The 27,040-nt window shown below is 37.2% G+C and overlaps 2 protein-coding genes across 7 annotated transcripts in view; one reads left to right on the forward strand and one right to left on the reverse strand.

The window, feature by feature from the left end:
• STRN3 (striatin 3) overlaps nt 1-26,651 on the reverse strand; it is an 88,251-nt gene extending 61,600 nt beyond the window's left edge. The window contains exon 1 of one of the 3 annotated variants that reach the window (XM_031453545.2): nt 26,156-26,651. In XM_031453545.2, the coding sequence (XP_031309405.1) occupies nt 26,156-26,437 (282 nt within the window). In that variant the 5' untranslated portion in view covers nt 26,438-26,651. The remainder of the gene's footprint in view (nt 1-26,155) is intronic. The other 2 variants (XM_031453546.2, XM_031453547.2) reach the window with 2 other exon arrangements.
• AP4S1 (adaptor related protein complex 4 subunit sigma 1) overlaps nt 25,728-27,040 on the forward strand; it is a 38,670-nt gene continuing 37,357 nt past the window's right edge. For 2 of the 4 annotated variants that reach the window (XM_031453551.2, XM_064485879.1), the window contains exon 1: nt 25,734-26,038. The gene's annotated coding sequence lies outside the window, so the exon portion shown is untranslated. Of the gene's footprint in view, nt 26,039-27,040 lie in introns of all 4 variants that reach the window. The other 2 variants (XM_064485877.1, XM_010986168.3) reach the window with 2 other exon arrangements.

The following is a 27,040-nucleotide window of genomic DNA, read 5'->3' on the forward strand; positions in this document are numbered from 1 at the left end:
CAGGGCACCAAGAAAGGAGAACAGGCAACTCATGCTCAAATGACCTGAACTCCTTGATGGCTTTCAGGTAAGGGTTTTTAAAGGCAACATTAGAGGTAAGAGTTGCAGGGTGCTTGATGAGCTTGTGGACATTCTTCTGATTGAGTTCAGCATACAGTCACCACCCTCCACCAGTGGATGTACATCAGATTGTTAACCCTTCAGGAGGAACTAGGAGTCCAGTGACGCCATTATTCTAATCATTCATTAACTGCTTCAGTCTGCTCTTTGGAAGGCTAGGAGACTAAAAAAAATTTTTTTCTATTAACAAGAAACAGGGGAAATTGTTAGTACCCCTGGTTAGTGAGGTTAGTATCCAGGAAGACCCTGAAGGGTACTGCTCAGTTTTAATCTCCCCTTTTCTTTAATGCTCTTCAATCCTGAGGGGAATAGGGGCAGGACAAGAAAGGGACTAAAGTTTTAAATAGAGAGACTAATCATAAATTTTGGCAGGGGGTAGTTTCATTCCCTACTCCTGTTTTAACTTTCTCTAAATCTTTAAGGGAATGGGGCAACAACTACTCTGGCCACTTCCTGCTGAAATGGGGCATAGTCCTGCTTCAATCTGGGAAATGAACACTGAGTTGGAAATAATTCCCGAGTTCAAAGTCTTGGAACTGAACCTTGCATGATTAAGATCTTAGTCCCTCGGTACATTGTTTTGGTGCAACAGACCCAATTAGAATTACGAGGAAGAGTGAAAACCCAAGCTTTAATAACGCTTGGAAAATAGATCTCATTCCCTGAGGAATTCAGGAGACTAGCCCAAAAACCAGTCTGGACTCAACACTTCTGAGGAGACTTGTTGTAGCCAGCTGCCTAATTTTATCTAAGTAGGTTTTAACTTTGATGTAGTAGTAACATATACTAATGAGCTCCTGGCCACGATATGTCTCTTTTTCCTGCTTAAAATCTAATCTAAAGCAATTTTATTGTCTAGTAATGTTTTGGCTGAAGAATCTAGTGCTTTCTGCTGGGAATTTATAGCTTGAGCTGTCTCACTTATTACTGTTAACAAAGTACAAAAAAACGTAATCATTACAAGAGACCTTGAGACTATAAAGTTGCAGCTGCCAAGTGCCAGCAGATACCGCTTTGAAAATGGCTGGTGGCATCCCTGAGTTCAACACAATTAAGAAAATTCAAGTTCTCAGCTAAACAGGAATGTGTCTAAAGGCATATTCATATTATCTAGCCTAACTCACCAGGTTAGGATAAATAGCAAGAGACTATGATACTGTGATTTATAGTAAGAAATATATATTTGATCTTACTTCCTCTGTTCCAGGGACAGAGCTCCTAAAATTCCTGGAATTTCTTAAGTGGTAAGAGCAATAAGGGTGTCCTTTCCTATCTGTAACAGCCCCTTTCAGCCAAACCTGAATATGTAAATAAGGGGAATTGTGGAACATCCCTAAGGATAAGAACTAGTTGCCGGAGGTTGGTACCAAGATTAGAGAGATGGAACTTTCAGTCCCACTCCCCAATCTATGGGGAGGGGAGACAGAGACTGTGTTCAGTCACCTATGTCCAAGGACTAAATCAATCATGCCAACGAAATGAAGTCTCAATGAAAACCAAAAAGGATTGGGTTCTGAGAGCTTCCTGGTTGGTGAACAAGAACACATCCACATGCCAGGAGGGAGGAACACCTCAAACTCCACGGGAACAGAAGCTCCTGTGCTCGAAACCCTTCCCGAAACTCACCCCATGTATCTCTTCATCTAGCTGTTATTTGTATCCTTTACAGCCTTTGTAATAAATTGTGAGCTGTTTTAGCATTCAATCAAACTTGAGAAGGGAGTAGTGAAAACCTGATTTACAGCTAGAAGGTCCAAAGCAAGGGTGACACCAGATTTGTGATTAGCATTTGAAGGAGCAGGGGAGGAGAGGGTATCTTGTGAGACTCAGCCCTCAATCTGTGGGACCTGATGCTACCTCCAAGTATACAGTATCAGAACTGTAGGATACCCAGCTTGTGTCGTAGAACTGCTTACTGTGTAGAAAAGCCCAAACATCTGGTGTCATAAGTAAAGTAGTAATAAATTACTGAGAGTGGAGGAGACACACAGGGGTGAGTTTTTCCTTAGAGCGACAGTCCCAAGTTTTGCTTAGAAATGATGTGCATTTAGCTGAAAACACATTCAAGAACCCACAAATTTACCAGGAATCTGAATATTACAGAGATAGCTAGACAGGATATATTTAAAAATGAATACCTAGCCTAAAAGGCAATAAATCTTTTTTACTTAGTATCACTATTCCTATATTTCTTTTATTTTCCAGACTACACAGAAAGTAAGTTCCTTGAAAACTTTGTCCCATAATGTTATTATATCTTCCTGCAGGACTACCCTAGCATCTTGCAAATTATTTTTTCCATTTTGTACAACACACAGTGCCAGCGAAATATGTGTTGAATAAATTATTGTTTCCCCAAGTCTGGGAAATAAACAGAAAAAAGTACCATTCATTCTGGCTCACACCTACTTTGAGGTAACTGAGATATATAGCCCCACTCCTAAATTGAAGGTATCAGTGATTTTTTTTTCAGTAGTGAACTGTGCTAATTTATTTGAATGTGTTAATACAAACAAACTCTCAAAAGAAAAAAAATTGTTAATTTTAATACACACACTACAAATTTACTTTTATTTTGTACAGTGTTTCTCAAACCTACAAAGCTGCTCTGGACATTAACTTTTCTATGCTTATTTCTTTATTCCAATTCTTATATTTACTCAGTTATGCATATTTTTGCCAACACCACAACATATTTTTAGCCATTATTTACCTCTTAATCTTACCAAATAAACTTATTAAACAAATACATATGATGCAAAGTAGAAATCTGCTGAGCCATAATACAAAAAAATTAAAGCATATAAATGAATAGTGACGAAAAAGCAAAACTGGGTTACAATACAAATTTATTCTTCAGAATCTAGACATTTAAAAGAAAAAATCAATAAAGGAAATGAAGCGACAGTGCAATTACAGACTTAATGATGGCAATAACGATAAGCTACACTAAGAAATAGAAATAAAGCGCTGAGAATATAAGAACATCAGTATTATTCCAATTCAGAAATGTGGCCTTAGGGCAAGAGGCTATCAACTCAAGAGAGACTCCTGCACTTAAACTCACACACACACAAATCCTGGCCCAACGACCCAGAGCTAGACAGAAGTAATGTGACAGCAAACCAGAATGTTAGAGTACTCTTAACAGTCTTCAGGGGCAGAGAGACAGAGTAGATTTAAGTTTTTTAAAGGGGGGAGAGGGCTGCTCTTGCAACCTACAAGGACACAAAAAGAGCACCAGAAAATGTGACCGTAACTGTCTCCCTAAAACTGACACTGCACAGAAAATTCCACCTGTGAAAGTTCTAGAAAAAGAAAGAATTGGGATTAAGATAATGAGTTAGCCTACCCCTGACTGATATGAGAAAGAAGACAGTAACCACGATCTAACCAGTTGCTTCAAGGTCAAATTAGCAATATTCCTAGGCTCTATTTTCATCAGCCTTTGACCCGATATGATCACATCATTTAGCCTTGTTAAATTAAACAAGGAAGCCATTAGACTGAGTTGGCTTTAATGCCATGGTAGCCTGCATAACCAAACCAAAACCTAAACCTGAAATGCCTAAAGGTTAAGAAATCAAAACCTAAGGACAACCAATCACAGACAGGTAGGCTTTCCCAAATAAAGCAACTGCCTAAGATATAGCCAATCAAATAACCTTGCTTTGCCTCCACCTCTTCTCCTCAGGCTCCTGTTGACAAAGTACTCCTAACGACTTCTGGTTTGGTGCTGCTCAATTTGAATAGATATTTGCTCAAATAAACTGTAAAAAACTTTTTAGTATGCCTTAGTTCATCTTTTAACAGGCTGTAGTTCTCACTATTAAAAGGTGATGTGGAGTAGGACAAAGTAAGAGAAAAACCTCACTCTCCTTTTATTCAGGCAGCTTAAAATCTAATGAAGAACTTGTGTTCAACTTTGTATTATACCCAGAATGCTCTACACATATAAAAAATTTGTTGAAATTATACTGGTACTGGTGTTCACAGCAACAACTTTTTACTGAGTGCCTCCTATGGCTCTGGGGATACAATGACACATTAAACCAATACAATCCCTACTCTCAGAGCTTAGTCTACTATGAGAGACACAGTACAGTCGTCCCTTCAGTATCTTGCAGGGGTCTGGTTCCAGGTCCCTTATATAAAATAACATAATATTTGCATATAACCTACATACACCCTTCCTTACATTTTAAATTATCTCTAGATTACTTATATTACCTAATACCATGTAAATGCTATGCAAATACTTCTAAATACAATATAAATAGTTTTCAGCAATGGAAATTTAAGTTTTGCTTTTTGGAACTATCCGGAAATTTTTTTTCTTAGTATTTTCCATGTACGATTGATTGAATCCATGGATGCAGAACCTGAGGACATGGGAGGCCAACAGTAAGTAGACTAGGCATGTGTAATGCAGCTTAATAAATATTATGATTAAGGAAATTCACCACATAGGAGGAGTTTATACTTGCAGGCTCAAAGATGATTTCTCAGAGTAAATGACAGCTGAACTTTAAACTGAAGAGGAGTAGAAGACAGTTCAAACAGGAGAGGAAGTATTCCATACAGAGAGAACTGCATGTGCGAAGGCCTGGAGAGGAAAGAGATATACTAACTTTACCAGTTTAGAGAAACAAAGTATGACTGGAACATATATGTCTGGAGGGATGAGGAGAGGGAGAGAAAAGGAAGAATACAAGGGAGATAAAGGTCAAAGGTTAGCAGAAGCCATATTGTGACAGGGCTTATTAGAGAATACCACTAAAAAGCTGTATTTGAAATACATCAGTATATATAATGTAATGTATAAACACTAAAAGATCCCTTCTGGATGTCCTCCCACAAAAGTGAAGAGAATAGATAGTATAGGACAAGTTCAACAACAGCAACAAATAATCCAATTTAAAAAATGAGCAAAGGATCTGAACACATACTTCCCCAAAGACGATATAAAATGGCAAATAAGCATATGACAAGATGCTCAATACCACAAATTACTAGGGAAATGCAAATCAAAACCACAATGAGGCCTGTCACTCTCTCACCTTTGGAGATGGCTCTCACTCTGTCTATGGAGCATGCATCTACTTTTACTTTAAACTAAACACCCAATCCCGCACCTCGTGGCCTTTCTCTTGCCTTCTCAGACAGCCTGCACTCTGTCTATGGAGTGTGCATCTCTCTGAATAAATCTAATTTTACTCAAAAAAAAAAACAAACCCACAAAAACAAAAACAAAACAACCACAATGAGATATCACCTCACATACATTAGAATGGCTACTATCAAAAAAATAACAAAAAACCAGACAATGTGTTGACAACAATGTAGAAAAATTGAAACCTTTTGTGCTTGCTGTTGGTAGGAATGTAAAATGACGCAGGTATGGAAAAGCGTATAGTAGTTCCTCAAAAAATTAAAAATAGAATTATCATGATACAGTAATTTCACTTCTAGGCATATATCTGAAAGAACTGAAAGCAGTGTCTTGAAGAGATATTTGGGCACCCATATTCATAGCAGCACTATTCACAATAGCCAAAAAGTGGAAGCAACACAAGCGTCCATCCATCATAGATAGATAAACTGCCATACATGCATACATGGAATATTACTCATCCTTAAAAAAAAGGAAGTTCTGATACACGCTACTTGGATATACCTTGAGGACATTATACTAATCAAATAAGCCAGTCACAAGAAGACAAATAATGTATGATTCCACCTATATGAGGTATCTAGAGTAGTCAAACTCATAGAAACAGAAAGTAGAACAATGGTTGTCAGGGGTTTGGAGGAGGGTAAATGGAGTGCTATTGTTTAATGGGTATTCAGGTTTACAAGATGAAACAGTTCTGGAGGCTGGTTCAACAACAATGAATACACTTAACATCAATGAACTATATACACTTAGAAAAATGGTACACTTAATGTTACAGACTTTTCTAACACACTGACAGACACAGACACCCCCCCCACACACACACACCCCACATGTCCTTTGTACCAATTACCTGGCTTTCCAGAGAGTATCAATACGAGATTATCTCGTTTCACCTCCCCACCTTTTCCTCTTCTCTGTCCCCTACTGGTGTATTTTAATGCAATTCCCAGATATTTTATTTCACCCCAAAATATTTCAGTATACTTTGCTAACAAATGAGAATATTTTATTTACATGGACAAAATGCCATTACCACACCTAAAAAAAATGAACAATTCTTTAATACTATCAAATAGCCAGTCCATATTCATATTTCCCAAGTGTCCTGTTAATATATTTTTACAGATTTTTGGGGGGGTGGGGGTGCAAATCATGTCCACATGTTCCATTTGGTTATGTTTCTTAAGAGCAAGGAAACTTTAATAGCAAGAAGAATTGTACATAAGTGAAAAAAGGCACACAGGAATAGAAAAAATAATGCTGAGTGAAATAAAAAAATCTAGACACCAAAAAGTACTTACTGTAAAATTACAATGTTAAAATGTAAAAACTGACAAAAATAATTTGTGATGACAGAATTCAGAATAGTAGTTACTTCTAGTGGGTTGCGGGGAGGGATTAAGTGAAAACCAGATACACATATCTGGGACACTGGTAATAGTCTATCTTGATTTGAGTTGTAGTTATAATGGTATATACATTTGCAAAAATTCCTTAAGTTGTATATTTATGATTGGAGTACTTATAAGTGGATATTACACTTCAATTTACAGGTTCAGACAAAAATATATTAAAAACATCACACACACACATATCCCAATGCCAAAATATTAATAGTGGTTATCTCTAAGTGGCGAAATAAGTAATTTTCATTTCTTTTCTAGGTTTTTCTATAGTTCCCTACAATTAAAGGAAATAAATTTTAAAATCAATAATGTTGCTATGGGCAGGGGGGAGGAAAATAGCTCAGTGGCTGAGCACATGCTTAGCATGCACAAGGTCCTGGATTCAATCCCCAGTAACTTCATTAAAAAAAAAAATGTTGCTATCAATCTTAACATTCCCTCTACTCATTTATCTTCTCTCTCCTCACAGTGATAAAAATATAATTTTTTCCTTCCATAAAATTTGTCCGCCTGCTGAATTTCAAACTTTGAACAGCTCTGTTACTAGTTAAAACAAAAGTATTAAAATCCAACTTCTGGTCCCTGGCTAAAGAGAAATTTAGAGCTTATATTTATACTTTGTATATGCACTTGTCTAAGTACAACACACTTCTCTAACAAGCACTGGAGATATAAACACACATGAGGGCCCACCCGTGCATGCACACACACACACACACCCTATTCTCAACTTGGCAGCCAGTACACTCCTCCCCAACAAAAGTCAGACATGTCACTTCTGCTCAAAACTGCAATGGCTACCCATCTAATCCAGAATAAAAGCCTAAGTGCTTATAGTGGCCAACAAAGTTTTAATTGTCTTGTCCTTTTTGCATCTCAGATCTCCTTTCCCATTACTCTCCCCCTACACTTCACTCCATCTCCACCTCACTGGTCACCTTGCTAGTTTCTGAACACATCAAGCACCTACTAGCCTTGAGGCCTTTCTACTAACTGCAATACCAGTGAGTTCTTCCCTCATATATCCACATAAGTAACTCCCTTATCAAATCTTTGTTCAAATGTCATCTTCTCAGTGAGATCTATCCTAACTACCCTTTTAAAAATTACAAACTGTTCCACATCCCCATATATTCCCAATTTCTCTAATCCTTGTCTACTTTTTCTTTTTACAATACTTATCACTTTTTAACAATAATTTATTTTTTCATTCATATAGTTTCTCAATAATTTATGTTATTGCTTGTCTCCTTGTACTCTCAGACCCCACAATAACCTAAGTTCCATGAGAGCAGGAGTATTTGTTTAATTCATGGTTATATTTCAAGCCTTTAGAACAGTCTGACAACTAGCAGGCCAGGAAAAAAGGGGAGGTGGGGAGGGAAGAAAGAAAAGAGAAAAAAAAAAACCAAAAAACAAAAAACACCCATGGAAAATTTAATGACATACCTAGACAGATGACAATCATAATAAAAATTGCATTGACAATGTCCTATTAGTGAACTATCTTTTCAAGAGTAAGGACTCACTCAGTAAAACTTCTATACTCAGTTAAATTCATCACAATTATTTTCATACACATTTATATTTCCCTATTATATAACAAAGTGAGTAAACAACAAACTGTACCTGAACCAAAGACAGGTGAGGTTTATTAACTATTAGATTTATACAGTAGATCTCACCACATAGCTCATGACTAGTCCATCATAAATAACTAAGCTCTACTAAATAGCAATCTGCTACAATTTTAATTTACAAAACAAATTAGGAGATTTTTTTCATTACAAGACTCACTAGAGAATTTTTTTCAAGAGTTAAATAAGCACATTCAAAAGAATTCAATATAACATGGGAAGTAGAGTGAAGTTTTGAAGACCAAAACCTCCTCCCAGTAGTCGATGGCATCAACCACTTTATTCAGAAGAAACCTAAATCCTATTATTGTAACTTATAATATTTCTCTTCTACAGAAAAGTCTCCCCTTTCCTCCTTCCTTGCCCACACACATTAAACACAGCAGGCACATTCATTACAACTTTCACTACTTTAGGTACCTTTAGGTAATCCAACATCAACCTCTTTAACTTAGAGCTCTGTAGGCAGAGATTCTCAAACTTCAGTATTATGCAGACTACTTTAAAAGGAAAACTGTTCCTGTAGTTTCTAGCTATTCACAAAAATTGTAATCTTCAAATTATTTAAACTTATGCAAACTTAAACCTTTAAGTAAACTCGTCATGCATACAAATCTTACATATAGCCAAATAAGCTGAAAACTAAATACAAAACTTCCAAATAAAATTCAATTTAACAAGAACACCTGAAAAAAATGAATGGCATAGTTTTGCTGAATGTAAATCTCTGCTCACAGCATGAAAACGGCACCCACTGCACCACCATAAGCTTCAAGTTTGGAATGCCTGTACTACTACATGCCTCATGTTAAGGCACATAGCTTTTCCTGTTTCACATTATTAAGAAACACTATTTCCACATGTTAAAAAAAAAATTTGGTCTTAACTCGAAAGCATCATATTCACTAAGACTAGTACTTCTATTATTTTCCTTAATATTAGTCCTTAACAATCGTAACAGTATCATCTGGTATCACCAAAATAAATACAAATGCCTATTCTAACCCCACCATCAAGTGACAGTATTCAATTATGACTCAGATGATCCAGATAATCTACCATTGAAACTAAAATACTAAATTTTAAAATTCTGGAGCACTTTCAGACCTCATTTGAAAATCCTATGTTCATTGTAGATAAACAGTGTAGAGTTTCCATTATCTGATAATCCACAGTCATCAGGAAGAAGTTTCCAAAGCTAACTGTGGAATCATCTTCCAGGAAGGTTAAAAATAAATCAGATTCATCTGTCCAAAATGATTTCAAAAGTGATGAAAATGATATACTCCAAAAGTTGACTTTATTATTATTGTTCTTATTGTCACTGAAGCATCTGCTTATCGTTTATTATTGTTCCCAGGAGCAACAAGGTGATTTTAAAGGTCATAAAAAAATCGTGCTTAGTTTCAGAACCCTAATACTCTCTTCTTGGAAACTGTTAAGAAACTAAGATAAGGAGAACTGATAAAAAGATTCTAGTTGGAAGTTTGGAGACCTACATTCTAATCTGTACTTGTTACTAAGTAGCTTTATAATCACTTAGCTTACTCATTCTCAGCTTCATTTGTCAAATGAGGATGAATTAGATGTCTTTTTAAGATCTGCTAGTTGCAAATTTCAATCCCTGTGATTAGCACTTCAGAGTTCTATAATGACATGTCTGGTATTAAAATGGTTAACTCATTATTTACATAAATCAAAACTAAATAGCTCAGTTTTTCAAAAATGCCTTAGGAAAAACTGCCCATCCTACTATAAGTAAAAACATACAGTGCTTGAGAGAATACAGCTTTGTCATGAGAAAAACTTATTCATTAAAGAAAATTACAATTAAAAAAATTTTAGTAAGAAATTATAACTAAAAGAACTCACATGAACCTGTATGTAGCAGACACTGATGTGCCCGCCCAGATCTCCCTTCAGAAATGAAGGATTTATTGTCGAGCTGCTGGAAGCACTGCTGGAAAAAAGCCTTCACCTGTCAGGCCTTTTCAGGAATTGCCTCAGCTAGAGGCAGCTGCATGCCTAAGCAGCTTTCATCAAGTGACTGATCAAAACTGGGGTCTAAGGGCCCAGCACCTTGCCACAACTTTGGACAACTCTGCAGATAGTTAACCCAGCTTCAGAGTTTCTCAAGGGGGCAATAGTGGCTTTTGTTTATACTACATTACAGACCAATTTACCCCTTCCACTTCCTTTCCATTCCTTCTATAGATGTTGATTCTAAGAACATTCCTTAAAAAACTTCTGCAAGCTAATCAGAATTTCCCAAGGGAACCTAATGTGAAGCCACTGGTGATGAGAATGGTCCAAGAAAGCAGGCTCTAAAATGAAGTTCTGGAGTTGAATCACCATCAATGTAGCCACCCAGCCGGCCTACTACTGGTGATGAACAGAACAGAACCCTAGCACAAAGTGGGAGTGCAACTGTTAAAATTTCCACTGTGGATAAATTAGGTAGTTTTACAGTGGAAGGGAATGCAGATGTTGGCAAACTTTTTTTTAAAGGACCAGTAGTATTTCATATTCTTCTTTGTTGTTTTTGTTTTACAACTCTTTACAAATAGGGCATAACAAAAACAGAGAGGCCCAAGAATGGGTTTGGCCTACAATCCACAGTTTGCCAATTCCTGAAGTTATAAGGTGTAATGTATCAGATACTTGAAAAATAAAAGGAAAACAGCAATTATAAAAACGATGAATTTGGGTTATTGTTGCTAAAGGCAATTAACTGAGCCCTTGGTAAAACACAACAAGAGAAGAAAGTGAGTAACAGGAAATAAAAAACTGTATGTGAAAAAGCCAGGTTCTTTGGTAGGATAAACTCATCCCTGAAAGCAAGAGGCCACAAAAGGTTAAGGGCCAGGACTTAATCCTGGCAGGCCTCCAAAGAAAGTTAAACTCTCAATCTGGATAGGTCTGCTATGCCACGGGTTAAGGTGCATAGGAAAAGAGAACAAACTGGAACCCTGAAAAAATAGGATGGGGACATGGGTTGCTTAACCTGAAAATCCTCAATTCTCAGGTTCCTTGAGTCCTTGAGTTTGGAGAAGGAACTCACATATCTTTGTTAAGTGCAACTGTTACTCTCATCAGCAAGGATTATAGAGTAAAGACCTTTGAAATTCTCTTCATAAAAGCAATGCAAAACTGGCAAAAGTTCTAAGAATCTAAAATTACAGAGAATTTAAGTAATCTGGCTAAATTTCAGTAAGAACATCAAGCTTTGTGGTGTTATTGACCTATTTCCATTCCACCCTTCCCAGTTCCATGCAACCATGAAAACCAACAGCCTGAAATCACAGTGAGTATCAGCAGCCACTAGAGGGGGCAAAACAGGACTGGAGCTTATTAAAAGTCCCAATCCCAGAGAACCACCATTTTTTGACATCTCTAGTGGTTCCTTGGAAGACTCTACTAGCAAAGCTGTCTTTATGTGACCTGACTCTGCTCATTCAGAGTAAACAGCTTTTTCTCTGGTCAGAAACAATCAGGAGGCAATTGTCAAAAACTGCAGCTGCCTGAGACTATGAACAATATTGGGGGCAAACAATAGGGTAATCAAAAGCTTAAAAGGAAAAGCTGGGAAATGAGAAGTCAGTGAGGACTTTGGAAAGCTCCAACATACTCCTGGGATCTAGAAGGTCACACTCACACATAACCTGTACACATTCTAAGGAAAGCCCTAAACTCTCCTCTGGCTAATCTTTAGGCTCTGCACAAGCAAGAAAAGATAGCTAAGATAGATTTGTACACTGCCTACACAAACACAGAGCCCCTTAGCAAAGACTGGACATGTCCATGTCCCAGGCATCCAAGGAAATCTATGCCTATTCATTACTTTAACCACTAAACTAACTGAGCAGAGGCTTTAGTGACCACATACAACAACAACAAAAACCAGGATTTATAGTATTAGTATCAAAAAGTTACTTAAAAGCAAAAATAAATAGTCTGTGGGAGAGGGGAGAATCTGATTTCTACAGTTGCTACATTGTATTATTTAAAATGTCCAGTTTCAACAAAAAGTTATGAAGCATGCAAAGAAACAAGAAAGTATAGTCTGCATATAAGGGTGTGGGATAGGGGCACAATAGCAATACACTGTCCCTGAGGAAGCCCAGACAGTGGTGTATATATATATATATGCACTTTTTAATTGAAGTATAGTCAGTTTACAATGTTGTGTCGATTTCTGGTGTACAGCATAATGCTTCAGTCATACATGAAAATACATATATTCATTTTCATATTTTTTAACCATAAGTTACTACAAGATATTGAATACAATATCCTGTGCTATACACTATGAACTTGTTTATCTATTTTATATATAGTAGTTAGTATCCGCAAATCTCAAAGTCCCAATTTATCCCTTCCCACCCTCTTTCCCGGTAACTGGTCAACTCCCCGGTAACCGAAATTTTGTTTTCTGTATTTGTGAGGCTGTTTCTGTTTTGTAAATAAGTTTTTTTTTTTTTTAAGATTCCACATATAAGTGATACGATATGGTATTTTTCTTTCTCTTTCTGGCTTACTTTACTTAAAATGACAATCTCCAGGTCCAACCAGGTTGCTGCAAAAGGCATTATTTTATTATTTTTTATGGCTGAGTAAGAATATTCCATTGTATAAATATACCACAACTTCTTAATCCAGTCATCTGTCGATGGACATTTAGGTTGTTTCCATGGCTCGGCTATTGTAAATAATGCTGCTATGAACATTGGGGTGCATGTATCTTTCTGAATTAAGGTCCCCTCTGGATATATGCCCAGGAGTGGGATTGCTAGATCATGTGGTAAGTCTATTTTCAGTCCTTCGAGGAATCTCCATACTGTTTTTCGTAATGGCTGCACCAAACTACATTCCCACCAACAGTGTTAAGAGGGTTCCCTTTTCTCCACACCCTCTCCAGCATTTATCATTTGTGGACTTTTGAATGACAGCCATTCTGATTGGTGTGAGGTGATACCTCATTGTAGTTTTGATTTGCATTTCTCTGATAATTAGCGATACTGAGAAGTTTTTCATGTTCTTATTGGCCATTTGTGTGTCTTCATTGGAGAACTGCTTTTTAGGTCTTCTGCCCATTTTTGGATTGGGTTGTTTGATTTTTTATTAAGTTGTATGAGCTGTTTATATATTCTAGAAATTAAACCCCTATCAGTCTCATCTTTTGCAAATATTTTCTCCCTTTCCATAGGTTGTCTTTTTGTTTTGCTTATGGTTTCCTTTGCTATGCAAAAGCTTGTAAGTTTAATTAGGTCCCATTTGTTTATTTTTGCGTTTATTTCTATTGCCTGGGTAGACTGCCCCAGGAAAACACTGCTGAGATTTATGTCAGATAATGTTTAGCCTGTTTTCTTCTAAGAGGTATACAGTATCTTGTCTTATATTTCAGTCTTTAAGCCATTTTGAGTTTTTGTGTATGGTGTGAAGGAATATTCTAACTTCACTGATTTACATGCAGCTGTCCAGTTATCCCAACACCATTTGCTAAAGAGACTATCTTTACTCCATTCTATGTTCTTGCCTCCTCTGTCAAAGATAATTGACCAGAAGTTTGTGGGTTCATTTCTGGGCTCTCTATTCTGTTTCATTCATCTATATGTCTGTTTTTGTACCAATATCATGCTGTTTTGATTACTGGAGCTCTGTAGTCAGAATGTCTGGGAGGGTTATTCCTCTAGCTTCATTCTTCTTCTTCAGTATTGCTTTGGTAATTCTGGGTCTTTTGTGATTACATATAAATTTTAGGATTATTTGTTCTAGTTCTGTGAAAAATTTCCTGGGTAATTTGATAGTGATCACATTAAATCTGCAGATTGCTTTGGGTAGTATGGCCATTTTAATAATGGCCACTTCACTTCCTCCAATCAAAGAACATGAGATATCTTTCTACTCTTTAAGCCATCTTTAATTTCCTTACTCAATGTTTTGTAGCTCTCCATGTATAAGTCTTTCACTTCCTTGGTCAGATTTATTCCTAAGTATTTTATTTTTCTGGATGCAATTTTAAAAGGGATTTTTTTTTAACTTTCCTATTCTGATATTTCATAGTTAGTGTAAAGAAATGCCACTGATTTCTGTATGTTAATTTTGTATTCTGCTACCTTGCAGGATTCTTTTTATCAGCTCTAGTAGTTTTTGTGTGGAGTTTTTAGAGCTTTATATATATAGTACATGTCATCCACATATAATGACAATTTTACTTCTTCCAGTTTGGATCCCTTTTATGTCTTTTCCTTGTCTAATTGCTATGGCTAGGACTTACAATACTATGTTGAATAGAAGTGGTGAGAGTGGGCATTCTTTTTTTTTTTTTTTTAACATTTTTTATTGCGTTATAGTCATTTTACAACGTTGTGTCAAATTCCAGTGTAGAGCACAATTTTTCAGTTATACATGAACATACATATATTCATTGTCACATTTTTTTATGCTGTGAGCTACCACAAGATCTTGTACATATTTCCCTGTGCTATACTGTATAATCTTGTTTATCTCTTCTGCATATGCCTGTCAGTATCTACAAATTTTGAAATCCCAGTCTCTCCCTTCCCACCTCCCGTCCCCTTGGCAACCACAATTTTGTATTCTGTGTCTATGAGTCTGTTTCTGTTTTGTATTTTTTTTTTTTTTTAAGATTCCACATATGAGCAATCTCATATGTTATTGTTCTTTCTCTTTCTGGCTTACTTCACTTAGAATGACATTCTCCAGGGACAATGTTGCTGCAAATGGTGTTATGGTGTCGTTTTTTATGGCTGAATAGTAAGAGTGGGCATTCTTGTTCCCAATTTTAGTGGGAAGGCTTTCAACATTTCACCACTGAGTGTTATACTGACTGTAGGTTTGTCATAAATAGCTTTTATTATGTTGAGATATGTTCCCTCTATACCCACTTTGGTTAGAGTTTTTATCATAGAGTGCTGAATTTTATCAAATGCTTTTTCTGCATCTATTGAGATGATCATGTGGTTTTTGTCTTTTCTTTTGTGGATGTAGTGTATCACATTGATTGATTTGCCTATGTTGAACCATCCTTGCAACTGAAGAAAATATTTCAGAAAATTGACCAAAAAGAGAAAATCAGGTGACAGAAGAAAAGTTTTATATGAGAAGGTCTATCATCAATTGAACACCCCCAAGGACTTGGGACTACAATAACTTTTCAAAAGAATTAGTACTGCCTCGTCCTCAGAGGGTGTTTGGAAATGTCTGGGGACATTTCCAGTTGAGACATTTCCAGTTGTCCCAAAAACTAATGGTTTATTCTGGCATTTATGTGCCAGACCATCTACTGTCACATTGGGTACACGTGAGTTTTAAAAAAGATAGGCTCCTCCTCTCAAAAAGCTTACTATCAATCTTAAAGGGTGGTGTGGAGACAATAAACAAATAAGCTTAAAATTACAAATTACATTAAATATTAAGAAGAAAATGACCAGGGTGCAGTGACATATGCAATATAAAGTTTCATAATTACAGACTTTCTAGGATCTCTATCCCCACTATCGCCCTTTTTAAAAATATAAGCCTTTATAAAAGTCTGACCCACTTTTTAAAGTTTTGGGGAAAAGCAACAAAACAAATGTTAGTCTAGCCACTGTGAAATATTTCTATTATCTGAAACAACTGTTGGTGGCATATTATTACACTCACCCAGTGTTTCTCTACCACTGTCTTTATTCCTCTTTCCATCTACCCTATACCCCTCTTTTTTTCTATTTCATTTTTTTCTTTGTCTTTCTCCTCCACTCTTCAGGATTTCAGTAAGAGACAGCTTAAATGGAACCAAGTCCTGGTTAACTAACAACTTTCAAAGCTAAAACATTTGTGACCTCTAATTTAAATTCAGATTTAAATGCAAGCCATGAAATAACAAAGCATAACATAAATTTAAAGATTTTTACAAATACCAGTAACAATCCTACAAATCAAAAAAGCGATACAAAAGTTTATTTTGAGGCAGAAGGCTGAATGCTCACCCATTTAAGAACACAGTTAAAATGTTTTGTGAAAATTTAACACAATCATCCAGCAATAGTGGAGTAGTTAAATCAGTGATGGCATGTCCAAATAATAGAATACCTTGCAGCTGTTAAAAAAGTGGGACTGTTCTCTATTACAGACTTAAAATGATCACCAAGGAATGTTAAATGAAAAAGCAAAGTGAAAAACAGAGTACACAGTTTACAAACTGTTGTACCAGAAAAGGGAAGAAAATAAGTATATATACCTGTTTACATCTGTCTGCACAAAGGAATGCTGGAGGGATACCTATTGTATTAATAAAAGTGGTTACTAATGTAGGACTAAGGGTGCCCAGGCTCAAGGTGAACACAAGATTTAATTTTGAACCATGCATTACCTATTCAAAAAACAGTTTGAAAAATTTTTAATTAGAATTTTTAAAACTTTTTTTACACAAGTTATCTGAAGATGATTCAAAATTTCACTACACATTATAACTGCTTCAGTTATAAACAGCCTTTTAAATCTTGTCACACTGAGCCTATTCATGAGTCATTTGTCCCAATGAACACCAGGTACTGGTATCACCTTAAGATGGCATAAAATATTAGTCAAAAGCAATTCAGCAGCACCTAGCTTCATTACCTATTTACTGCATTCTGTTGAGCAAGTCATTTAATCTCTTGTCCATGTTTCCTTCTGCCTAAAATGGAAATAACTGTTATCTATAATTTATGGATGGTATAAAAATTAGAATGATTCTAAACCTACAGAAAGCACTCATTAAATGTTTACAGGTGTTATTAATAGTTTTTCTATGGACATGTAATGCTTTCATCTATGTGATCAAACACCACAGCATGTTTCAATTGAATCCAACAAAAATTTGTAGCATATTCAAAACCAGTAAGTTCCTGTTAACAAGTAGCTTTAATGTACTGGAAAGCAGAAAGTGAAAATAAGAAACGTGCAACAATTTTAAGCATACACTGTGAATGCAAAGAAGAGAGTGATAAATTTCTGAAATTTAAAATAACAACAAGAGGAATGAGGATGATGAAGGGAAAGAGGCTGAAGAACTGGATTATACCAAATCATTAAGAGTCTGATCATGCAAGTTCTCAAACCTGGTTGATAATCAGGATCACCAGCTACACATTTCCACTTCGGACTACTGAATCACAATGGCCAGGGATAAAATGTGGAAATCTGTATGATCAAAGCATCCCAGGTGATTATGATTATCAAACAGGTCTCAGTCCCTTATAGTTAGAGACTTTACAAATATCTCCTGAAAGGACAGCCAAAGGCAAGGTGATATTACAATTAGCCATTCCTTTTAAGTCAAGTCACTAAAGTACCTTATAAGGTAAATATATAAGTGTTATAAGTAATAATATGACTGCCGTTTACTGAACAATTACTCATACATGAAGTGAAACAATGCCCAACTTCATTCCATCTAAAACCAAAGTAAATGTCAAGAGGGAGAAAACAGAGAATGCAATTTAAAATGGGCAACAGCTCTGAACAGACACCTCACCAAAGAAGAAACACAGGTGGCAAATAAGACTCTCAATGTTATATATCATCAGGGATTGCAAATTAAAACAACGTATCACTACACACCTTATCAGAAAAGCTAAAATCCAGAATACTGACAACATCAAATGCTGACAAGCATGTGGAGCAACAAGAACTGTCATTCATAGTTGGTGGGAATGCAAAGGTACAGCCACTGTGGAAGACTGGCAGTTTCTTAAAAACTAAACATACTCTTATACAATCCAGCAGTCAAGCTCCTTGGTATTTACCTACGTTACTTGAAAACTTACATGCACATAAAAACCCAAACGTCAACATTTACTTGTAACTGCCAAAATTTGGAAGCAACAAAGATGTTCTTCAAAAGGTAAGAGGACAAATAAACTGTGTTATGTATATACATTGGAATATTATTCAACACTAAAAAGAAAAGATAGATCAAGTCACAAAAAGACATTTAAGGAGGAAACTTACATGCACATTACTGTGTCAGAGAAGCCAGTCTGAAAAGGCTACATACTGTATGCCTCCAATGAGGTGATATCCTGGAAAAAGCAAACTATAGAAAGCAGTAAAAAGATCAGTTAGTTGCCAGGGGTTTAGACAAGGGAGGAGGGAATAGGTGGAGCACAGTGAATTTTTAAGGCAGTGAAAACACTGCTTACTATAAAGTTGGATACATGTCATTACATATTTGTCAAATCCCAAAGAATGTATAAGACAGAGAGTGAACCCTAATGTAAATCATGGACTATGGTTGATAAGGATGGGTCAGTGTTGGTTTATCAGCTATAACAAATGTACCACACTAGTGGAGCTCTTGATGGTGGGGGAGGCTTTGATGGGGGAGGGATAATTTGGGACCAGTCTGTACTTTCAATTTTACTGTAAAATTTTACTGTAAAAATTGCTTTAAAAAATAAAGTCTATGGCGGGGTAGAAAACACATTTGCAATAAAAAATAATAAATTTGAAGGAAATGCATTTTACAAAAAAAATTTTAATAATAAAAATACATTTCAAAGTTAAAAAAAAGTAATGGTGATCCTGGAATCCTCCTGCATTGCTGGTGGGAAAGTAAAATGGTAGAGTCACTTTAGAAAACAGTTTGGCATGTTCCTCGAAAAGCTGAACATGACCCAGCAATTGCACTCCTAGGTGTATACCTGGGAGAACTGAAAACATCTATTCATACAAAAAGTTGTGCATAAATGTTAATAACAGCATGATAGCCAGAAGTAGAAACACCCACATATCCACTAACTGACAGGCACACAAAATGTAGTATATCCATACAATAGAGTATTATTCAGCCATAATAAGGAATAAAGTACTGTTACATGCTACAACATGGATGAACCCTGAAAACAGTATCTTAAGTGAAAGAGCCAGTCACCAAAAGCCACACATTATATGATTTCATTTATATGAACTGTCCAGAATATGCAAACCCAGACATAGAAAGATTATTCTTTCTATCAGAGAAGTAGTGGTTGCCAAGGAATAGGGGGAATTGAGACTAACTGCTAATAGGTTAAACAGGGTTCCTCTGTAAGTGATGAAAATGTTTTGAGTACACTGATGATGACTACCCAACATAATATACTAAAAACCACAGAAATGTACAGTTAACCCTCTGTTTCCACAGGTTCTGCATCCATGGATTCAACCGACCATGCATTAAAAATATATGGAAAAAAAATTCCAGAAAGTTCCAAAAAGCAAAACTTGAATTTGCATGTGCTGCCAACTATCTATATAGCATTTACATTATATTTACAAGTATTTACATTGTATTAGGTATTATAAGTAATCTAGAGATGATTTAAAGTATATGGAAGAATGTGAATAGGTTACATGCAAATACTACTCCATTTTATATAAGGGACTTAAGTACTCAGGGATTTTGGTATGGGAGAGGGTCGACATCCTGGAACCAATCCTCCCACGGATGCTGAGGGACAACTGTACACTTTAAAGGGGTGAATTCTATGCTATGTGAATTATATCTCAATTTCTTAACTTTTTTAAAAAACCAAGGGTGGTCCTAATGGATAAATATTCCTACGTACATCAACAGATGCTAACATCAGGAAAGACAACCACAGTGTGCCTTCCCATGAAAGACCTCTTCACCACCTGTGCAGTAGTCTTGCCTCTCCACCCCAAAAGAGGTAATAAACCAATTTAAATCAAGCCCCTAGATTCAACTAACCAAACTACAGGGGAAGCAAACAGGACAACAGAACACATTAAACTATACTACAGGAAAGCACTAAGCAAAACAAAGACTTTGCAAACCTTTATAGGACCAAAGACCTTATTTCATCAATAAAAAAGTGGCAAGGAAAAGGAAAGAAAGATGGAGAGGGTTCTAATTACAATGTGCTATTAGGATCCTGATTCAAACATTCAAAGATAACTGATAAAATTAGAAATTTGAACAATGAATATTTGATAATAACTAAGAAATTGTCCATTTGTCTTAATAATTTGGTATACAACCACAAAGCTGTCTTTTAAAGCCCTTATCATTTTAGATATATACTGTTAAGAAAGGGGCATGGATGAGGGAAACCATCACATTATTCCAGAGAATTCAGGCAGGAGGAGCATCAGAAACTAAAACAGTGGTAGTAAAGAAATGAAAAGCACAGCTTAAATCAGGGTTATTTCCTTAGGTCAATAGTTAGGCGTCAGGGACATTCTAGGCCAAAAAAATTTCTGTTTTTTTAACTAGAGGTTATTCCTCTATTCTTATAATATATATTATATATGCAAAGGAGACTATAATCCCCCCAAATTAGTAATCACTGAATGAAAACATATTTTAGGATACTGAGGCTATCTATATTAGATAGCCCTTTGAATCACTACAGTCCAGTTCACACTTCCAACAAAGTTCTTTCCTGCTTTGCAACTTCTAATGCTCTTCTTTACAACTGGAATACCTATGGTTAGGTAATCATACTTCAGATCTAGAAGTATACTTACCTGCCTCAGGGACTTTATAAAAATTAAATGAGCTAATATATGCATTAAGAACTTAAAACAATTCTTGGCATATATAAACTGCTCAATAATTGCTTAGCTATTTATCTGATAGCTCACTATCTACATAGGTTTCCCATCACCATTTATTTTCTCAGCATCCTTTTAATTTCTAATGTATCATATTTTATTATTTCTAGAGTACAAGCTCCTCCAGGGCAAGGTGGTTGTTTCATACATCTTTTATATACCCAGTATTTATATACTTAGCACAAAGTAACAGTCAAATATATTCACTGAATAATTACACTAGAATTAATAAAACTCAAAGACAACATATTTAGAAGGATCCACTAATCTCTTTAGCATCTACTGATGAGAAGGATGATGATAAATACTAACAATAACAGGGAATAAAGGAGAACGAGCAAATTAAGTGTGTTTTGTGGGGAGAAACAGCAGACATTTGAAATGAACTGAAAAGTGGATGTACTGAATTTGAAGCAGAAAAGTTAAACAGGAAGTTAGAAATATGTCTGAGATATGTGGAAGTCAAAGATATAGCAGTGACTAAGAACATGGCCTCTAGAGGCAGCCTGCCCAGGTTTAAGTCCCAGCTGGGCTACTCCTAGTTAAATGATCTTGGACAGATTACTTAACCTCTGAACCTCGTTATTCTAGTGTTTTAAAAACAAGCAAACAAACACATTCAACAACAAAAGAAATCAATCATGCCAAACTAATTTTTTTTTAAATAATTTTTTTTGGATTAAAGGACTAAATATTGAAGCACTGGAATAACACTTAGCAAACAATTAACACTGTATATGAAATATACAGTGAAAACAAGAGAACTAGAACTCCAAGTAACAATAACTAAGAACAAAGGAAAGGAAACATATGAAGAAAAACGGTAAGTTGACCAAAGGAAAAATAAGGAATTATAGAGTGGAGGCCAAAGAAAAGAATTTTGGGGAAGAAATTGTCAATAGTGTTAGTTAAGTGCACATGCTCTGTAACGCCTCAAGATTTGGCAATTTGAAGGTCAACCACCAAGAAAAAAAAATTTCTACAAAGTGTTCGGATAGGTGTAAGGAGAGAGAAGGGCAAAAAAAAGCAGACTATACAGCAGGATTAAGGGGTAAATGGAGAAGAGAAATCCAAATTAGTGGTCCCTAAATTATGTTTTCAAGAACTTCAAAAAGAAACAGGGAGAATATGACATAAGACTATAGACTCAAATTAAAAAATTTACTCTACAGTCACCATGATATAAAATAGGAAAACTGCATAACAGCAAAAGTTACGAAGGCTAAAACTCTCAGGATAAAAGGAATAACTTTATGAAAAAACTCTATACTGTTCTTATTTTTTGTAATTTCATAGTAGGTTTATAAAAATCTTGTAACAGAAAAGGAACCAGGATTTCCAAATCAGTATTCTAGACTACCCTGACAATAAAAGATTATAAGGGAAACAGTTAAAGTTGTTTCCCATAAAGAACTATATTCAATATCCTGTGGTAACCTATAAAGAAAAAGAATATGAAAACAAACATATGTATATGTACGACTGAAACATTATGCCATACACCAGAAATTGACACAACACTGTAAACTGACTATACTTCAATAAAAGGAATGCAAATTAAAAAAAGGTTCCCCCATTAAAAATGAAGAAATCAACTTACGTCTTAGAGAAGTATCTCTTATAAACTTATCTTTAGGTGGCAATATCTGTCACATTATGACAGATCTATATGCCAGAGTGTGCAAAACACAAACACTAATTAAAAGTTAATATTTGTTGGAGACTTAGAAGTTTTGGGATACAAACTACAGGACTGTATTTTCTTGTTTTTTGTTGTTTTGGGGGGGTAATTAGGTTTATTTATGTATTTATGTATTTATTCATTTATTTTAATGGAGGTACTGGGGATTGAACCCAGGACCTCATGCATGCTAAGCAAGCACTCTATCACTGAGTTATACCCTCCCCTACGTCATATTTTCTATATATTACCTATACTGTATTTTTATAGTTGGCAAACAAGCATTTTGTATATACATAAGTGCATTTATTAAATATTTACTACAGAAAAAAAATTAAAGCACATATTTGCAATATACCTAAACTACACCTGGCACATCATGGAGGCTCAATAAAACTTTTTGGAAATGTACTGACGTAGCGTATGCCACAAAATGGTAGACAAAGAATTACAAGTCAGATTCCATTTCTACAAAAAAAAAAATGCCAAGATGGCAATACAACACAATGGTTTCAAGAGTGGTAGTAAGATTATAGGCTTTGGATTCAGACAAACCTTGGGTTCAAATCTCAGCTGCAATACTTTATAGCTAGCAGAGTTATTTAATCTGTTTAAGTGTCTCCTCATCTGTAAAAGAGGGATGATACCCACCTCATAAGGTTGTATGGCTGATGAAATGGTAGTTACAATTTTTAAATAATGTAAATTGCCCAAATCCCACAAATAGTCCATTTTTTTTTCCAAGTCCTAGACCAAATCAACCCAAATGTCTTGAGGATGAGGCAGAGGCCTGCACATTTTTAATAGTTTTACAAGTAATTACGACTAGCACTCTCATTTAGGAATCACTGTCCTAGAGCCTTATTAACAAAGCTTTCCCTGAGTCCAAGGTAAGGAACTATCATAAAGATAAAACAGCTTTAAGACACGACCTTCTGGTTTAGTTCCAAGTTTCTAAGAAAGATCTTTACCCAAAATTTCTTTAACAGAGAAGAGAACCAAACTGCAAAGTTCCTATTTAAAATCCTTTCCAAAGCCAGGAAAAATATAATTCCACATTGAAATTTTACATCAAAGTAAGGTATACCTTAGCCTCTTTGTATTCATTACTAAATAATTTTAATACTGAATACTTCAAATGTATGTATAGATGCACAGTGTACCCAAGGCTGTATACAATAATGATATTCCAGTTCTTCTATGTTATCTTTCTTAAAAATAAGTTTAAGTTTATAGTTTAAATCCATTCATGCTTCACTCAAATCCCCCAATAAACTTTTTATCCAACACATACATTTTAAAATGTGTACCTCACAAGCATTCTTACTGAAGACTGAAGGCACCAAAAGCAAATTCAGTATTCCACAAGCAAACCTGAAACCCTATTAATTCTCCTAATAAAACATTTTAGAGAAACATATAGAACAAAAACACACAAACACAATCATGAACATGTCATTCCAAAAGAATCAGTGTGAAATAATTAAAATCTCTGGAAAAAAATGAACAGTAGAACCATAAAACTTCTTCAAAATAAGCATACCAAAAAAAGCTTAGAATGGCTCTATCAGAGTATGCCAATTGCAGGTAAACTGAAAACAAGCAAGAAAATGAATCTTTCTTAAAAGACTCTTGTTATTGCCAAGAAGAAAACTGAAGGGAAATCAAGGGCTAGGGCAGACAATATACACAGACGTCACTTTTGTATAGATTTTACAGATTTAGACACAAGACAGACATGTTTCAACTACTTACAACAGTGAAGCTTATGAATGACTAACTTTTGCTAACTTGAAAAGTGTTTAAATTCAAGCTTTCCTACAACAGTACAAAGGTTATAAACACTGTATCAGGGACTGGTGAAGTCTTATTTAGGTGAGCCTAAGTACCAATGCATTTATAAATGCAATTTTAAAAAATAAGTGCCTCACAGAGAATATTAAGTTTGGATATGGTGTAGTAGAAAGTTATGTACAGAACTCTATAAATCCCAGATATTCACTTATATATGTAAGTGAAAAGAAACAACAGTTTTGACTTAAGCTTTTTAAAAGTTGTATTTTAAAAAACCCAATAGAATATCAAAGCACAATTCTAAATCACTGAATTGACTAACAGGTGTTAATTTATAATTAATTTTTCAAGACTTGATAAAGTGTCAAAATACATGTTTTCTTACTTTTTAAAAATTTAACTTTACCCCACTTTGTAGAGTCAAATAAAAGTCGACTAGTGCAAAATCAAACTGAAGGAATACATATATATATATTTGTTTGAGGACACCCTTTTTAAGCTAATCCAATCTTCCTTCTTTCAACACTACATTTTCCTAACCATTCACCCTAGGCATATATGACATGTATGTCAGCGAACAATACTACTTACACTCTAAATATATACCAGTTTGAAGAACAGGTGCAGCACTATTTAGATGGAAGCTTTTTTTTCTTCTAAGCCTAAATTTGCCTTGGAAAGGGATTTAAAAATAAACACAAACACCCAAGAGTTGAACAACCTTCTTAAAAAGATGTAGCCATTCAGAATTCCAATACATAAGCCCTTTAACTACCAACACCTTCCAAAAGTTAGGTAAACCAACCTATCACAAGTTTCACCTTAAGATCGAGTCCGGCTCAATTTTGAAGGATCCCGAGGACATTTAACTTTGCTTCCTCTGCGTGAGTTAGTAATATCAGAGAAGTACGTTTTACTTCAAGCTAATATTAAATCTTTTCTTGGTCGTTTCATAAACACAGCACAGATAGTCTGCTTTGGCTTTATATGGGTAAATAAGGGGATGGCGGAGAGGGAAATCTGAGGAAGGGTACTCTAAAAAGAATTCCGTATAGAGAAGCGTTGATGAGTTAGTCACTAAGGAAGAACTCAAAGGCAATCTAAGTGACTAAGGCAGCATCCCAGGTAAGAATGTACTTAGAGTTGGCGATAGGAAATGAAAACTTCACAGGTCAGCCGCAAGCCGTTGTGCTCCGATGCAGCCCTGGAAAGAAGCGTGGCTGTCAAAGAGTAAGGGCTACCAACTCCGGGGGGGGGGGGGGGCAGACATGCCAAATCCGAAAGGGGGGTGACCCGGGAAAAGGTGGTAAAATGCCCATCCCAGTCTCTCTCCTCGCGTTGCGCATCTCAAGAGGTACAAACAAGAGCAAGCTCAGGACCCATCAGCCCCACGCCGGACTCTCCCACAGAGGAACTCGGCCCCAAGCCCCGGAGGCCCCGGCAGGCCGCCTCCGGAGGAGCCCCCGCAGACGCCATACTAAAAGCCAAAATGGCTGCCCCAAGGAAGCCCGCACCGCGCAGCTAGTGAGGGCTGGGTAACAAGCTTCTGCGGGAAAGGGGGAGGGGGACTCTAGGAAGAGCCGTCGCCAGGTACATCGCCCCCCGAGCCTCACAGGTAGGTTCCTCTCGGCCTCCCAAGGCCTCAAGTCCGACTGAGGAGTCCCAGCCCCACCCCCCCGGCGGGGGAACCCCGCCGCAGCAGCCGTCCCGCACACCGACCCCAGCGAGGTACCTGCAGTTCGGCCCGCTCCACCTCCCAGTGCGCCCGTTCCATCTCGAACCGAGCCCACTCGTGCTGGATGTAGTGCAGGATGCCCGGGATAGTGTACTGCTGCGGCCGGGACAGCTCGGGGCCTGCCGCGGGACCCGCTCCCTCGGCGGCCGGAGGACCCCCACCGCTCGCCGCTCCATTCCCCACTGGCGAAAGGCTCATGTTCCCCCCAGGTCCCTGCTGCTGCCGTGGAGGGGCCGCCATCCCCGGGCCGCCACCACCGCCTCCGGCGAGCTCGTCCATTGTGTGTGGGGCCCCGGCCGGGGCGCAGGGCGAGACGCCGACGGCTGGGGGAAGGGCCGGGGAGGGTGGCCCCGCGCTGGCGGCGGGGCGGAGGCCGTCTGGGAGAGGGGCGGGGAGGGGGTCGTTGCTGTATGCCTGCCGTGGGTCAGAACAGGGAGCTGCCGGCTGCCGCCATTACAGTCCCTCCTCCATCTGCCCGTCTCACTCACTCACTTTAGGGAAAGGGGGGGCCGCGGAGGGAGGGGGGAGAGGGGGCAGGGTTGGGGAGGGGATAGACGTAGGGCCGCCGCTCCCGCACAGCATGCCGGGTAGAGAACGCCGGCTGCCCCCGCTCGCCCAGTAGCCAAATAGAGTCCGGCCTCACCCTACGCAGGCGTACTGAGGACGCAGTCAGGGTTGCCGTTAGAGGCGGGGAAGGAGCTCCGGCCCCGCCCCTACGCCCGCCCTCAGACTCGCTCTGGGTGTCTGGCGGAGGGGGCCGGGCCCTGGGCCGCCGACTCCGACCTTAGAGAGAAAGTCGGCCTCTGCGTTTCCAGCAAGCCGTTTCCCTCGCTCAGTCAGCCCCTAGCGTCGTTCCCCACCCAAGGGTCTCAGCGGCGAGTC

Source organism: Camelus dromedarius, chromosome 5 (genome assembly GCF_036321535.1).
Source record: "Camelus dromedarius isolate mCamDro1 chromosome 5, mCamDro1.pat, whole genome shotgun sequence".
In the NCBI taxonomy this organism is placed as follows: domain Eukaryota; kingdom Metazoa; phylum Chordata; class Mammalia; order Artiodactyla; family Camelidae; genus Camelus; species Camelus dromedarius.